Source organism: Tursiops truncatus, chromosome 7, assembly GCF_011762595.2.
Source record: "Tursiops truncatus isolate mTurTru1 chromosome 7, mTurTru1.mat.Y, whole genome shotgun sequence".
Lineage (NCBI taxonomy): Eukaryota > Metazoa > Chordata > Mammalia > Artiodactyla > Delphinidae > Tursiops > Tursiops truncatus.
In genome coordinates, this window is record NC_047040.1 from 55,521,290 (window position 1) to 55,537,971 (window position 16,682).

The 16,682-nt window shown below is 36.7% G+C and overlaps 1 protein-coding gene across 2 annotated transcripts in view; it reads right to left on the reverse strand.

The window, feature by feature from the left end:
* AGPS (alkylglycerone phosphate synthase) overlaps positions 1-16,682 on the reverse strand; it is a 141,590-nt gene that overhangs the window by 101,031 nt on the left and 23,877 nt on the right. For both annotated transcript variants that reach the window (XM_073807536.1, XM_019922853.2), the window contains exon 2: positions 2,117-2,206. In XM_073807536.1, the coding sequence (XP_073663637.1) occupies positions 2,117-2,206 (90 nt within the window). The remainder of the gene's footprint in view (positions 1-2,116; positions 2,207-16,682) is intronic.

Sequence of the window (16,682 nt, forward strand, 5' to 3'; positions counted from 1 at the left end):
CCAGTCAGATGTACCCTTGTTCTCTTCCCCTCTCCCCCACTGGACTTGGACTCATCAGTCAACAGTGCAAAGAAATGAGGCCTTTAAGAAATCCATTCTGGTTGTAGGGGCAGCAGCAGTAATCTTCCAAAGTCTAAAGTCAATGGAAAAATTCTCGAATTCTACTACAACCTGGATAAAAATCTCTCTCAAGACCACTGAATTCCCTTTGCTCTGAATTTATGCTCTCCAAACAATATATAAATTACAAATTTTATTTTCTACATATCTTAATATCAGGAAGGGCATTAACAAGTGTTCTACATCCTAAAAAAGAAATAATCTAATCATAAGTGAACACACTGGGGTTCTAATTTTCTTTTAGTATCTTATGAGTGTCACACATGTATCAGCCACCTACAGTCTGATCCTCTCAGGGAAAATTGGCAAGCCAAGTGCCAGAACACCCAAAATAAGAGCCAGATTCTAAACCCATGGTATAAGGGTTCATACACTAAGGTATAAATAATTGTGACACTTCCTACGACTAATCATTCACTTCACACACATACACTGCTAACATAAACAAATCCATAGCCTACAGTACCCTACAGAAGACAGTAGGTATCTTATGCTTTCAATGGCACAGTGCACAAGTGCCTATTTGCCCCCTCACATAAAACAAAGATGCTATAACTTCAAGGTCCAGAGAGAGAGAAAGAGAGAAACGAAGACAGTATCTAAGAAGAGAGAAAGTTGGTTTTCTAAGTTCAGAAGATTCACTTTTTCCCCCCTGAAGATTCTGTAAAGCCAATCTCTACATGACAAGTTTCTACTGTATTAGACATTATTCTATTTAAAACATAAAACACTCAATGTTTAGAACACTGGTAAATTTAATTTTAACTAGAAATTCCTTCTACCTGAATTACACAATTTCTCAACTAAGCCTCCACCAACATGCTGTCCAGTCACACTAAAGAATGGGAATGAGAATGCAGATAATTATTTTTCCTATTAAAAAGCAAATGTAAATTGTACACCTTCACACCTTCATTAAAATTAGTTACTAATTACCATTCCTGAGGTTTTTTTTCAGGTACAAAGCACGTTTAAGTTAAAAACAAAAATGGAATGGTTATGTTGTAAAGAAAAAGAATTTCTCCAAAGAAAACTTTTCTTGCTGGTATTTCAGTATACTGATATACCATATACTTGTTTTAAAAACAAGTATATTAATGCCCAATAGATATGAAGTCAAAGTGAAATACTGGAACAGATTCATGATATACCTAATCCAATTTTTACCTAGTCTCAATTTTTAATTTATTTTTAGAGCCACATTTAAAAATTTTGTATTTGTACTCACTGTCCTTCCAAGTTATATCAAAATTCAATAGACAAACCCAAAACACCAGCTTCAGCAGGGTCAGTGTTACTTAAAATCAATTAAGAACTCATTTTACAATTCTGTCTACATCTGGAACAGTAACAATACAAATATTCTTTAGAATTCATATCAACATTATTACCAAAAATATTTCAGAATGTGAAAGTTACCACACAAATGACTGATCTCTCTTCATCACTTCTTCTCTACCTCAGAAAACTAATTTTAAAAATACTATTTATATTCACAAGGACCTTCCATAATGTTCACCTTCCATAATAACCCAACCAAAATTATACTTCCAGTCTTAAACAAAGAGTTACTTTGAACAAGCCAATGTCATGCGGATTAGATGGTGGGTAACTGCAAACCTTTTTGGATCCTATTCAAACTACCTATAGAATGATATTATTTAGACAGAGAAATGTGAATGTGAATAATCAGATATAAAATTTCTGTTATTTGGGGGAGTATGATAATAGTATTATATGATTGGTTATATTAGGTCCTTATTTTTTAAGGGATACATATATAAATATTTAGAAGTGACATGACAATGTCAGAATTTGATACATAACAGAAAAAGAAAAGCAATTATGGCAAAATGTTAATAACTTTTAAATCAAGGGGGGAGTCATTCTATTATTCTATTTTTTATGTATGTCTATTATTTAACATTATATTTACGTTTAAGATTTTTCAGAGAAAGAGAAATAAAAGGAATAAAACAAAGAAAAAAACAGTTACCTTTTCCCAGTCAACTCAACTTGTCCTTTCTTATTGAAGAAGAACCTGGAATCATTATATCCCCATCCATTCCATTTCATAACTTCTTGCCTAATAAGCAGAAAAATACACATAAATGAGATCTATACTAAACATCTCAAAACTGAACACTGTATCATTGACTATTAACTTTCACAATCATTTAACAGAAGACCTTATTCCACTAATATTATGTTGCTTTAAATAAAATGAATATATATTAAAATGTCTATACATTAATATTTCTAAATATAGAATCACTCTGATGAGCAGCACCTGCTTCACAAAGGGCTACAACCACTAAATTTAATGCATTCAAAGGAAAAAGGAAGAAGAAGGAGAAAAATATTCTTAGAGTACAAACATGCTTCATTTTGCATGTTATTGAGTTTATATTATATGACAGCCTAAAATATTTTGCAACTAAAATAAAATTCACTGAACAGTAAAGCAGAAACTAACACACCATTGTAAAGCAATTATACCCCAATAAAGATGTTTAAAAAATAAATAAATAAAACTGGAAAAAAAATTCACTTAACAGGAAACAAGTTTTTTCATATATTAGAAAAATCGCAATTATTAATCTTCCACTAGAATGAAAAAGACCAATTTACAAAGTAGGTTCACTAGCATTGACACTACCAGTAGCAGGCACTTTCAATAAAGTAGATTAAAAATCTGAACACTGGGTTTACAAACATTCTATATCCTTTAACTTCCATGTAAATGCCAACAACTACCTTGATCTACATATTAACATTAACATAACAGTTAATGACCATACCAGTTTTCAATGTTCCAAAACAATGTTATCTTTAATTTCCAAAATGCCAGTATTTCATAGTTTTAAAAATCGTTTTCGTCAAAATCAATCACTCACTCATTCAATTTTACACATTACAAAAGAATTAGATTGGTTTGGACCCACGCAGAACACAATAAGCAACCACACCGAACTACTGTGTCAGCATTTAATACATACTTTAGCATGGTGCCCTAGTATACTTGGGCCACTGAAATAAACTGATGGTGAATCTTCTTACTGCAAATTCAATGACTGTAGTTTATGATGAAAATACTTGAAAATACATCATAAAGAAGAACTCTGTAACTGTGTGCTGATGAATGTTAACTAGACTTATTATGGTGAAAAATTCACAATATACACAAATTAGAATCACTAAGCTGTACACCTAAAACTAGTATAATGTTACACGTCAATTTTACCTCAATTTTTTAATGAAATTTCAAAATAAACAAAGATGTACTATTAAAAAGTGTTCCAGGGATTCCCTGGTGGCAGAGTGGTTAAAAATCCACCTGCCAGGGCTTCCCTGGTGGCGCAGAAGTTGAGAGTCCGCCTGCTGATGCAGGGGACACGGGTTCGTGCCCGGGTCCGGGAAGATCCCACATGCCACGGAGCAACTAAGTCCGTGCGCCAAAACTACTGAGCCTGTGCTCTAGAGCCTGTGAGCCACAACTACTGAGCCCACGTGCCACAACTACTGAAGCCCTCATGCCTAGAGCCAGAGTTCGGCAAGAGAAGCCACCACAGTGAGAAGCCCACGCACCGCAATGAAGAGTAGCCCCTGCTCGCCTCAACCAGAGAAAGCCCACGTGCAGCAACGAAGACCCAACACAGCCAAAGAAACAACTGAATAAATAAAAAATAAAAAGTGTTCTAATTCTCCATAATTCTCAAGGAAGAAAATGACTACTGACCAGCAAGCAAATTTTTTATTACAACCATAAATCTTCTTCCAGTTCAAGGGCTTTTCAAACAAGTAGAACACTAACACGATACAAATGAACCAAATACAGTCATTAATTATGTAATGAAATACCCATCTATACATAAAATTAAAAAAAAACTAGGAATGCTCTCTTTAAAATTAGAGTTTGCTAACAATAAAAACTATATTTCCTGTACAAAAACATATTGTTCAAATACATCTTGATCGATCGATTGATCTATTTATTTATTTATTTATTGCCGCATTGGGTCTTTGTTGCTGTGTGTGGGCTTTCTCTAGTTGTGGTGAGCGGGGGCTACTCTTCGTTGCAGTGCACAGGCTTCTCATTGCGGTGGCTTCTCTTTTTGTGCAGCACGGGCTCTAGGGCGTGCAGGCTTCAGTATTTGTGACGCACGGGCAGAGTAGTTGTGGCACACGGGCTTAGTTGCTCTGCCACATGTAGGATCTTCCCCGACCAGGGATTGAACTCGTAACCCCTGCATTGGCAGGCAGATTCTAAACAACTGAGCCACCAGGGAAGCCCTCAAAAACATCTTAAAGAGTAACAAATCCAGAGATGAGATTTGTAGATGAGCCTGTTACAAGCTATCAGTCAATATTTTCTTCTTCTTTCACAATTCTACCTCACTATAGAGGGAGGTTTTGAAAGACAGCTTTTGGAAAAAATCTCTACAGAAAAATCTCATGACTAATGACATGCCACTAATCCACTTGTTTTATTTTTTTTTCCACATCTTTATTGGAGTATAATTGAATTACAATGCTGTGTTACTTGCTGCTGTACAACAAAGTGAATCAGCTATATATATACATATATCCCCATATCTCCTCCCTCTTGTGTCTCTGTACTCCCTACTCCCTATCCCACCCCTTTAGCTGGACACAAAGCACCGAGCTGATCTCCCTGTGCTATGCGGCTGCTTCCCACTAGCTACCTATTTTACATTTGGTAGTGTATATATGTCAATGCTACTATCTCACTTCTTCCCAGCTAACCCTTCCCTCTCCCCGTGTCCTCAAGTCCATTCTCTATGTCTGTGTCTTTAATCCTGTCCTGCCCCTAGGTTCATTAGAACCTTTATTTTTTTTTAGATTCCATATATATGTGTTAGCATATGGTATGTCTTTCTCTTTCTCACTTACTTCACTCAGTATGACAGACTCTAGGCCCATCCACCTCACTACAAATAACTCAATTTCGTTTCTTTTTATAGCTGAGTAATACTCCATTGTATATATGTGCCACATCTTCTTTATCCATTCATCTGTAGATGGGACACTTAGGTTGCATCCATGTCCTGGCTATTGTAAATGGAGCTGCAATGAACATTGTGGTACATGACTCTTTTTGATTTTTTATGGTTTTCTCAAGGTATATGCCCAGTAATGGGATTGCTGGGTCGTATGGTAGTTCGACCCAGCAATCCCATTACTGGGCATATGATTTTTTGTGGTTTGATTTTTTATGGTTTTCTCAAGGTATATGCCCAGTAATGGGATTGCTGGGTCGTATGGTAGTTCTATTTTTAGTTTTTTAAGGAACCTCCATACAGCTCTCCATAGTGGTTGTATCAATTTACATTCCCACCAACAGTGCAACAGGGTTCCCTTTTCTCAACACCCTCTCCAGTATTCACTGTTTGCAGATTTTTTGATGATGGCCATTCTGACTGGTGTGAGGTGATACATTATTGTACTTTTGATTTGCATTTCTCTAATGATTAGTGATGTTGAGCATCCTTTCATGTGTTTGTTGGCAATCTGTATATGTTCTTTGGAAAAATGTCTATTTAGGTCTTCTGCCCATTTTTGGATTGGGTTGTTTGTTTTATTGATATTGAGCTGCATGAGCTGCTTGTATATTTTGGAGATTAATCCTTTGTCAGTTGCTTCATTTGCAAATATTTTCTCCCATTCTGAGGGTTTTCTTTTGGTCTTGTTTATGATTTCCTTTGCTGTGCAAAAGTTTTTAAGCTTCATTAAATCCCATTTGTTTATTTTTGTTTTTATTTCCATTTCTCTAGGAGGTGGGTCAAAAAGGATCTTGCTGTGATTTATGTCATAGAGTGTTCTGCCTATGTTTTCCTCTAAGAGTTTTATAGTCTCTGGCCTTACATTTAGGTCTTTAATCCATTTTGAGTTTATTTTTGTGTATGGTGTTAGGCAGTGTTCTAACTTCATTCTTTTTTTTTTTTTTTTTTTTTTTTGCTGTACGCGGGGCCTCTCACAGTTGTGGCCTCTCCCATTGCAGAGCACAGGCTCCAGACGCGCAGGCTCAGCGGCCATGGCTCACAGGCCCAGCCGCTCCGCGGCACGTGGGATCTTCCCGGACCGGGGCACGAACCTGTGTCCCCTGCATCGGCAGGCAGACTCTCAACCACTGCGCCACCAGGGAAGCCCTAACTTCATTCTTTTACATGCAGCTGTCCAGTTTCCCCAGCACCACTTACGGAAGAGGCTGTCTTTTCTCCATTGTATACTGGAGACACAGTGGTTAAGAATCCGCCTGCCAATGCAGCGGATACGGGTTCGGGCCCTGGTCCAGGAAGATCCCACATGCCGCAGAGCAATTAAGTTCTACACCACAACTACTGACCCCTTGCTCTAGAGCCTGCAAGCCACAACTACTGAGCCCGCACATCTCAAGCCCGTGCTCCACAACAAAGAGAAGCCACCACAATGAGAAGCCCGTGCACCACAACAAAGAGTAGCCCCCATTCGCCACAACTAGAAAAAGCCCACGCACAGCAACAAAGACCCAACACAGCCATAAATAAATCAATTAATTTAAAAAAACAAAAAAAAAGTATACACTGTGCCCATTGTATACTCTTGCCTCCTTTATCAAAGATAAGGTGACCATATGTGCGTGGGTTTATCTCTGGGCTTTCTCTTCTGTTCCATTGATCTATATTTCTGTATTTGTGCCAGTACCGTACTGTCTGGATTACTGTAGCTTTGTAGTATAGTCTGAAGTCAGGGAGCCTGATTCCTCTAGCTTTGTGTTTCTTTCTTGGGGTCTTTTGTGTTTACATACAAACTGTGAAAGTTTTTGTTCTAGTTCTGTGAAAAATGCCACTGGTAGTTTGATAGGGATTGCACTGAATCTGTAGATTGCTTTGGGTAGTATAGTCATTTTCACAATGTTGATTCTTCCAATACAAGAACATGGTATATCTCTCCATCTGTTTATATCGTCATTAATTTCTTTCATCCATGTCTTATAGTTTTCTGCATACAGGTCTTTTGTCTCCTTAGGTAGGTTTATTCCTAGGTATTTTATTCTTTTTGTTGTAATGGTAAATGGGAGTGTTTCCTTAATTTCTCTTTCAGATTTTTCAATCATTAGTGTATAGGAATGCAAGAGATTTCTGTGCATTTAATTTGTATCCTGCTACTTTACCAAATTCATTGATTAGCTCTAGTAGTTTTCTGGTAGCGTCTTTGGGATTCTCTATGTACAGTGTCATGTCATCTGCAAACAGTGACAACTTTACTTCTTCTTTTCCAATTTGGATTCCTTTTATTTCTTTTTCTCCTATGACTGCTGTGGCTAAAACTTCCAAAACTATGTTGAATAATAGTGGTGAGAGTGGGCAACCTTGTCTTGTTCCTGATCTTAGTGGAAATGTTTTCAGTTTTTCACCACTGAGAAAGACGTTGGCTGTGGGTTTGTCATATATGGCCTTTATTATGTTGAGGTGAGTTCCCTCTCTGCCTACATTCTGGAGGGTCTTTATCATAAATGGGTGTTGAATTTTGTCAAAAGTTCTTTCTGCATCTATTGAGATGATCATATGGATTTTCTCCTGTAATTTGTTAATATGGTGTATCACATTGACTGATTTGCATATATTGAAGAATCCCTGCATTCCTGGGATAAACCCCACTTGATCATGATGTATGATCCTTTTAAAATGCTGTTGGATTCTGTTTGCTAGTGTTTTGTTGAGGATTTTTGCATCTATGTTCATCAGTGATATTGGCCTGTAGTTTTCTTTCTTTGTGACATCTTTGTCTGGTTTTGGTATCAGGGTGATGGTGGCCTCGTAGAATGAATTTGGGAGTGTTCCTCCCTCTGCTATATTTTGGAAGAGTTTGAGAAGGATGGGTGTTAGCGCTTCTTTAAATATTTGATAGAATTCACCTGTGAAGGCATCTGGTCCTGGGGCTTTTTTTTTTTTGGAAGATTTTTTATCACAGTATCTATTTCAGTGCTTCTGATTGGTCTGTTTATATTTTCTATTTTTTCCTGGTTCAGTCTCGGAAGGTTGTGCTTTTCTAAAGATTTGTCCATTTCTTCCACGTTCTCCATTTTATTGGCATATAGTTGCTTGTAGTAATCTCTCATGATCCTTTGTATTTCTGCAGTGTCTGTTGTTACTTCTCCTTTTTCATTTCTAATTCTATTGATTTGAGTCTTCTCCCTTTTTTTCTTGATGAGTCTGGCTAATGGTTTATCAATTTTGTTTATCTTCTCAAAGAACCAGCTTTTAGTTTTATTGATCTTTGCTATCATTGCCTTCATTTCTTTTACATTTGTTTCTGCTCTGATCTTTATGATTTCTTTACTTCTGCTAACTTTGGGGGTTTTTTGTTCTTCTTTCTCTAATTGCTTTAGGTGTAAGGTTAGGTTGTTTATTTAAGATGTTTCCTGTTTCTTGAGGTAGGACTGTACTGCTATAAACTTCCCTCTTAGAACTGCTTTTGCTGCATCCCATAGTGTACTGTTTAGCCTCCATGTGTTTGTATTTTTTACAGATTTTTTCCTGTAATTGATATCTAGTCTCATAACGTTGTGGTCAGAAAAGATACTTGATACGATTTCAATTTTCTTAAATTTATCAAGGCTTGATTTGTGATCCAAGAAATGATCTATCCTGGAGAATGTTCCATGAGCACTCGAGAAGGAAGTGTATTCTGTTGTTTTTGGATGCAATGTCCTGTAAGTATCAATTAAGTCCATCTTGTTTAATGTGTCATTTAAAGCTTGTGTTTCCTTATTTTCATTTTGGATGATCTGTCCATTGGTGAAAGTGGGGTGTTAAAATCCCCTACTATGATTGTGTTACTGTCGATTTCCCCTTTTATGGCTGGTAGCATTTGCCTTATGTATTGAGGTGCTCCTATGTTGGGTGCATATTTACAATTGTTATATATTCTTGTATTGATCCCTTCATCATTATGCAGTGTCCTTCTTTGTCTCTTCTAATAGTCTTTATTTTAAAGTCTATTTTGTCTGATATGAGAATTGCTACTCCAGCTTTCTTTTGATTTCCATTTGCATGGAATATCTTTTTCCATCCCCTCACTTTCAGTCTGTATGTGTCCCTAGGTCTGAAGTGGGTCTCTTGTAGGCAGCATATATACGGGTCTTGTTTTTGTATCCATTCAACCAGTCTATGTCTTTTGGTTGGAGTGTTTAATCCATTTACATTTAAGGTAATTATCCATATGTATGTTCCTATTACCATTTTGTTAATTGTTTTGAGTTTCTTATTGAAGGTCTTTTCCTTCTCTTGTGTTTCCCACTTAGAGAAGTTCCTTTAGCATTTGTGTAAAGCTGGTTTGGTGGTGCTGAATTCTCTTAGCTTTTGCTTGTCTGTAAAGGTTTTAATTTCTCCGTCGAATCTGAATGAGATCCTTGCTGGGTAGAGTAATCTTGGTTGTAGGTTTTTCCCTTTCATCACTTTAAATATGTCCTGCCACTCCCTTCTGGCTTGCAGAGTTTCTCCTGAAAGATCAGCTGTTAACCTTGGGGATTCCCTTGTATGTTATTTGTTGCTTTTCCCTTGCTGCTTTTAATGTTTTTCCTTTGTGTTTTTGTTTTTTGTTTTTTGCGGTACGCGGGCCTCTCACTGTTGTGGCCTCTCCCGTTGTGGAGCACAGCCTCCGGACACGCAAGCTCAGCAGCCATGGCTCATGGGCGCAGCCACTCCGCTGCATGTGGGATCTTCCCGGACTGGGGCACGAACCCATGTCCCCTGCATCAGCAGGCGGACTCTCAACCACTGCGCCACCAGGGAAGCCCTCCTTTGTGTTTAATTTTTGATAGTTTGATTAATATGTGTCTTGGCACGTTTCTCCTTGGATTTATCCTGTATGGGACTCTGCACTTCCTGGACTCGATTGACTATTTCCTTTACCATATTAGGGAAGTTTTCAACTATAATCTTTTCAAATATTTTCTCAGTCCCTTTTTTTTCTCTCTTCTTCTTCTGGGACCTCTATAATTCGAATGTTGGTGCATTTAATGTTGTCCCAGAGGTCTCTGAGACTGTCCTCAATTCTTTTCATTCTTTTTTCTTTATTCTGCTTTGTGGTAATTATTTCCACTATTTTATCTTCCAGGTCACTTCTCCCTTCTTCTGCCTCAGTTATTCTGCTATTGATTCCTTCTAGAGAATTTTTAATTTCATTTATTGTGTTGTTCATCATTGTTTGTTTGCTTTTTAGTTCTTCAACGTCCTTGTTAAACATTTTTTGTATTTTCTCCATTCTATTTCCAAGATTTTGGATCATCTTTACTATCATTTCTCTGAATTCTTTTTCATGTAGACTGCTTATTTCCTCTTCATTTGTTTGGTCTGGTGGGCTTGCTCCTTCATCTGCTGTGTATTTCTCTGTCTTCTCATTTTGCTTAACTTACTGTGTTTGGGGTCTCCTTTTCGCAGGCTGCAGGTTCGCAGTTCCCATTGTTTTTGGTGTCTGCCCCCAGTGGGTAAGGTTGGTCCAGTAGGTTGTGTAGGCTTCCTGGTGGAGGGGACTGGTGGCTGTGTTCCGGTGGATGAAGCTGGATCTTGTCCTTCTGGTGGGCAGCACCACATCTGGTGTTGTGTGTTAGGGTGTCTCTAAACTTATTATGATTTTAGGCAGCCTTTCTGCTAATGGGTAGGGTTGTGTTCCTGTCTTGCTAACTGTTTGGCATAGGGTGTCCAGCACTGTAGCTTGCTGGTCTTTGAGTGGAGCTGGGTCATAGTGTTGAGATGGAGATCTCTGGGAAAGCTTTCACTGTTTGATATTACAGGGGGCCAGGAGGTCTCTGGTGGACCACTGTCCTGAACTTGGCTCTCCCACCGCAGAGGCTCAGGCCTGACACCCGGCCGGAGCACCAAGACCCTGTGAGCCACAAGGCATGAAAAAGCGTATTGCTTTGGAGGCTGGTAGCCAGTTAACTTGTCACCTGATCTTCATATGCAAAAGGCCTTTATTCCACTGGTCTCTGAGATCTCCTCATGCTCTTTAATCTTCTTTCCTCAACTCCTAAACTTCCCTCCCCGCTCCCTCTGGCTTGTAGTGTACTGTTACCTCAATGCCCCCTTGCTGCAAATGCAAAACAGGCTTCCCAGGGGTAGAATATTTGGGTCGTTGCCAGCCAAGAGATGGCTTCTTATCATGCAGAATGTTTCTCTGTTGTTGTTATTATTGCTGTCCTCTTTTTCGTTTAGCAGTTTATTACAAGTTATGATAAAGGATACAGATGAACATCCAATGGTAGAGATGCATAAGGCAAGGCATGGGGGAGGGGCACAGAGCGTCCGTGCCCTCTCCAGGCCCAAAACTCTGACCAAATCTCCACGTGTTCACTGACCTAGAAGTTCTCCAAACCCCGTCCTTTTGGGTTTCTATAGAGGCCTGCACTTGTTTTCTTAAGTTTATACTTTGTAAAAACAGATTAGGTTATTGTCCACTTTGCTTTTTTCTTGATTATAGTCTCTTCACTTTTATGAATATAATTTACTTAATATTTTATTTTTATTATGTTTCCATAATAATTTACATGAGAATATGTACATTTAACATCTTTACTTAATACTTTATAATATGTGCATACATTTTTGTATATACAATGAATTTTATTAGTGAATTTAAACATTTGTCATGAAGTCTGTACTCTATAAAAGAGTAGTTTCATATTATACAAAATAAATGCAAAAATACCAATATAGTCATTTTGCCTTGGTATTACAATCACTAAGCATGGGAAATTATTTCAGTACAGATGCTGAATCTGGCAGGTTTATACAGCTTAACAATGAGAATCATTTTCCTTAAAATTATGCTTAGAATTTTAAAAAATTATTCCCAGATGGCCTCATAGTAAACGTGATTACATGTGTTCACTCTTAACATTTCATGAGAAAAATGAATCAAGGTAATAAGCAGGAAATATCTGCTGCTGTACACTGAAAAATGAAGAGATTTACATACTCAAGACTCTGGAACTTAAATTTTCAGTTGGGTAATATCTTAAAGAACCTCCAAGTTTATAACTGTAGGCTAAGGTACCTTTTTTCTTTCTTTTCATCTCAATCAGAAAATTCTGCCTATGATATAGGCCTTACCATATTTATACCAACTTTTGGAGGCTTCCCAGAAGTTGAAATACGGGCATTTGTAATGCATTTGTGCCTCAAAAAAACAATGTTATGTTAAGTAGTATGTAATTAAAATCTAGATTACCCCCAAACCAATCTTCTGTTATTTTCAAAGTACCCCACACATTAAATAAAACGTAGGCAAATTTCCTAGGCTTCTGGTTTTAAACTTTTATATACATGTATCCCTTCAAATTACTAATATTTTCTATGACAGTTAAACTTAACTATGTGATTACATTAAACTTTAAAATAACTTCTTATATAGAAGAATGTAATGAGTACACTGAAGGGCATTTTATAGCATTAACATTTTAAAAATTAGAGTAAAACTTTACACAGTCATAGAATTCTAAAACTAAAAAGGTCCTTAGAAACCATCCAGTTCAACTGCTCATTTTTCAGATGAAAAAATGTGTGCCTAGAGAAATACTCATGATTACAGCGCTAAGTTAGTTGTGAGCATCAGAAAGTGAACTCCCAGTCTTGTCATTCTTTCTCTTCAGAAAGGTAATATTTGAAACCCACTAAGTCATGCTCTCAGGTAGTTAAAATGATTTAAAGGAACCTCTTCTTTATCACATTAATATTTTTCTAAGCACTATTACATGTTATTATTATCGTCATTCTTCTGCACTTGACCTAAAGGAAAACATTTAAGAATCAAGGAATCTGGTTGTATTAGGATACCCAATGCTTTGTACTCCCTTTATCTATAGGATAATGAATTCTGCCATTAAGCATAATGATTCCAAAGCACTACAAGCACCGCAATGAAGAATGATCAAAGAATCACCAACTTTCCATAAGATTCAAACAGAAGAATTCAATTCTCAACTATCCACAGAAATCAACTAACCAAACTGATCGATCTCTCACACTTTCCAATTCTTAGCGCTAACTACAAATTTAATGTCTTCAAGATATAAGACTCCCCCGCCCCCCTCCAAGAAACAAGAAAAGCTGGATTGATTTTACTACACACACACACACACACACACACACACACAAGTCCATGTTTTACACATTTACACATCTGACCACAGTATCAAATAGTGAAAAAGCACATTGTATTAGCTAGCATAACAAAAGAAAAAGGAGACATTAAAATAGCATCACACGTACACAAGGTGGCAGTATTCTCCCATGCTATACATACTCAGTATTCTGCATTTCCCAGTGCTGATTTTTGCACAATTTTTAACTGAAATTTTAGATTTAACATTATCTTTATCAAAACCAGAGAGTTCCTTTCTTTATTCTTAAAATGGGAAATTTTCATTTTTAAGTCTCTGTACAAACTAGATTAAGTCAGATTACTATTCCTCTACTAGTGATTTAAAGGAACCTCTTCTTCATCACATCAATATTTTTCTAAGCACTATTACATGTTGCAAGCATCCCGATATAAATGCATAGTTACTATCATTACTATTTATAATCATGATAGTTTTCAATGGGAAATAAAGAAAAGGAAAATATGCTTTGAGCTACTTTTATTTGGGGTTAGCAATAAAAAAAGTTCAGCTAGCTGATAACTAAAAAATATATATTTTTCCAATATAATTCCAAAAATCAAAATTCTAATACAAGATACTTCACTGCTCAGTTCAGATAAAAAACCAAACTGTTATCTATATTTTCTAATTTAAACAATGAGAAAAAGATCGTATGATCTCAGAGCTTTTGAAAAATAAAAACTGAAGTATGAAACTTAAGCCCCAATGCTGGATTTCTACTAACAAAGCTCAGTATCAGTTAAATTCAAATTAATTCCATATGTATTATAATCTGTAGAAGTTTAAAAAAAATTTTTTTTGATCTTTCCAGGAGTTTTTGGTGCTAATTAGAATCCTCATTATCTGATAATGTGTTTAATTACTTTAAGACCCAAATAATCCAAAGGAAATCACGAAAGTGAAGTAAAAAATAAAAGTGATGAGAAAGATACCAAGATCTGCTAAATAAAATGAATATTTCCCTGAAAAGATATGCTACCAAAAACTACCTATAAATGAAACAATCTTCCTACTAGCTTATTTTATCTAAAAAAATTGAAGCTGAGGGCTTCCCTGGTGGCGCAGTGGTTGAGAGTCTGCCTGCCGATGCAGGGGATACAGGTTCGTGTCCCGGTCCGGGAAGATCCCACATGCTGCAGAGCGGCTGGGCCCGTGAGCCATGGCCGCTGAGCCTGCGTGTCCGGAGCCTGTGCTCCGCAACGGGAGAGGCCACAACAGTGAGAGGCCCGCGTACCACATAAAAAAACAAAAACGAAAACAAAAATCAAATATGCTCTCTGAGGACAGGGACCCTTCTTTCTTTCCCTACTATATCCTAGTTGACAAGCACAGTACCTGGCCTATGGCAGGTGCTCGATTCATATTAGCTGAATGAATTAATGTGTAGTTTATTTAAGGATCTTCACCATAACCATTATATTTTGAATGGAGAATTTCTTTTTCAAGAGTCCCAAAACAAGTTTTTGGAAAGGCCTTTCCTCCCTCCCTCCCTCCCTCCCTCCCTTCTTTCTTTCCTTCTTTTTTGATGCTCAAAGTTAAAAATATAAAAAAAAAAAAAAAAAAAAAGTATATGAATGGGTCATATAGTGGACACTCTGATTACAAATTAAGCAATAGCAATTAAGATCATAAAGAATTTTCTGTTTATTCTGAATGCACATACAAGACAAAAACTAACTTGCATGGAAGGTAATTCAGAAGATCCAACCCCCACAGAAACACTCTTTATCAATTATACCATCTAGGGCTTCCCTGGTGGCACACTGGTTGAGAGTCCGCCTGCCGATGCAGGGGACACGGGTTCGTGCCCCGGTCCGGGAAGATCCCACATGCCACGGAGCGGCTGGGCCCGTGAGCCACGGCCGCTGAGCCTGCGCGTCCGGAGCCTCTGCTCCGCAATGGGAGAGGCCACAGCTGTGAGAGGCCCACGTATTGCAAAAAAATAAATAAATAAATAAAAATGATACATTGCCAATCCTTCACACTCAATAAATCTGAAGTTCAGTGGACACTTTTAAAAAAAAAATTATACCATCTAACACAATTATTGGCAGTCTTCTGCACGTAGAATACGGTGCAAAGGATGACTTTCCATGTTAGTAGCTGGGGTTAGCTATATACTGTAAATTACAAAAGTTGAATAGCAAATAACTACCAAAATATACGAATACTATTTTAACCAAAATATACAAATACTATTTTAAATTATTTTCCTTTTTGATTTAGTATCTTAAAGGATTTTCATGTTCACATTTCCACTAGGTATTCCTCCCTCTTGCAACACTAATAATTCTAAACAAAAGAGCATCTCTTTGAAATGTTCTGTTTACTGGGGTGATGAATCTATCATCAAATCAACACTTTCGTGTATCATCCCACCTGCTGGGATGAGGAATCCAGTCTAGCAATATTACTGAAGTTTTGCTCAAATTTGCTTTGTTAAGAATGTTGGTGTTTCAAAGTGGCGGGGAGTGGGGGGAGTGGTGGTGGGATGAACTGGGAGATTGGGATTGACATATATACACTAATATGTATAAAATGGATAACTAATAAGAACCTGCTGTATAAATAAATAAAATAACGTTAAAAAAAAAAAGAAAAAAAAAAAAAAAAAACCAGAGAGTTCCTTTCTTTATTCTTAAAATGGGAAATTTTCATTTTTAAGTCTCTGTACAAACTAGATTAAGTCAGATTACTATTCCTCTACTAGTGATTTAAAGGAACCTCTTCTTCATCACATCAATATTTTTCTAAGCACTATTACATGTTGCAAGCATCCCGATATAAATGCATAGTTACTATCATTACTATTTATAATCATGATAGTTTTCAATGGGAAATAAAGAAAAGGAAAATATGCTTTGAGCTACTTTTATTTGGGGTTAGCAATAAAAAAAGTTCAGCTAGCTGATAACTAAAAAATATATATTTTTCCAATATAATTCCAAAAACCAAAATTCTAATACAAGATACTTCACTGCTCAGTTCAGATAAAAAACCAAACTGTTATCTATATTTTCTAATTTAAACAATGAGAAAAAGATCGTATGATCTCAGAGCTTTTGAAAAATAAAAACTGAAGTATGAAACTTAAGCCCCAATGCTGGATTTCTACTAACAAAGCTCAGTATCAGTTAAATTCAAATTAATTCCATATGTATTATAATCTGTAGAAGTTTAAAAAAAATTTTTTTTGATCTTTCCAGGAGTTTTTGGTGCTAATTAGAATCCTCATTATCTGATAATGTGTTTAATTACTTTAAGACCCAAATAATCCAAAGGAAATCACGAAAGTGAAGTAAAAAATAAAAGTGATGAGAAAGATACCAAGATCTGCTAAATAAAATGAATATTTCCCTGAAAAGATAGGCTACCAAAAACTACCTATAAATGA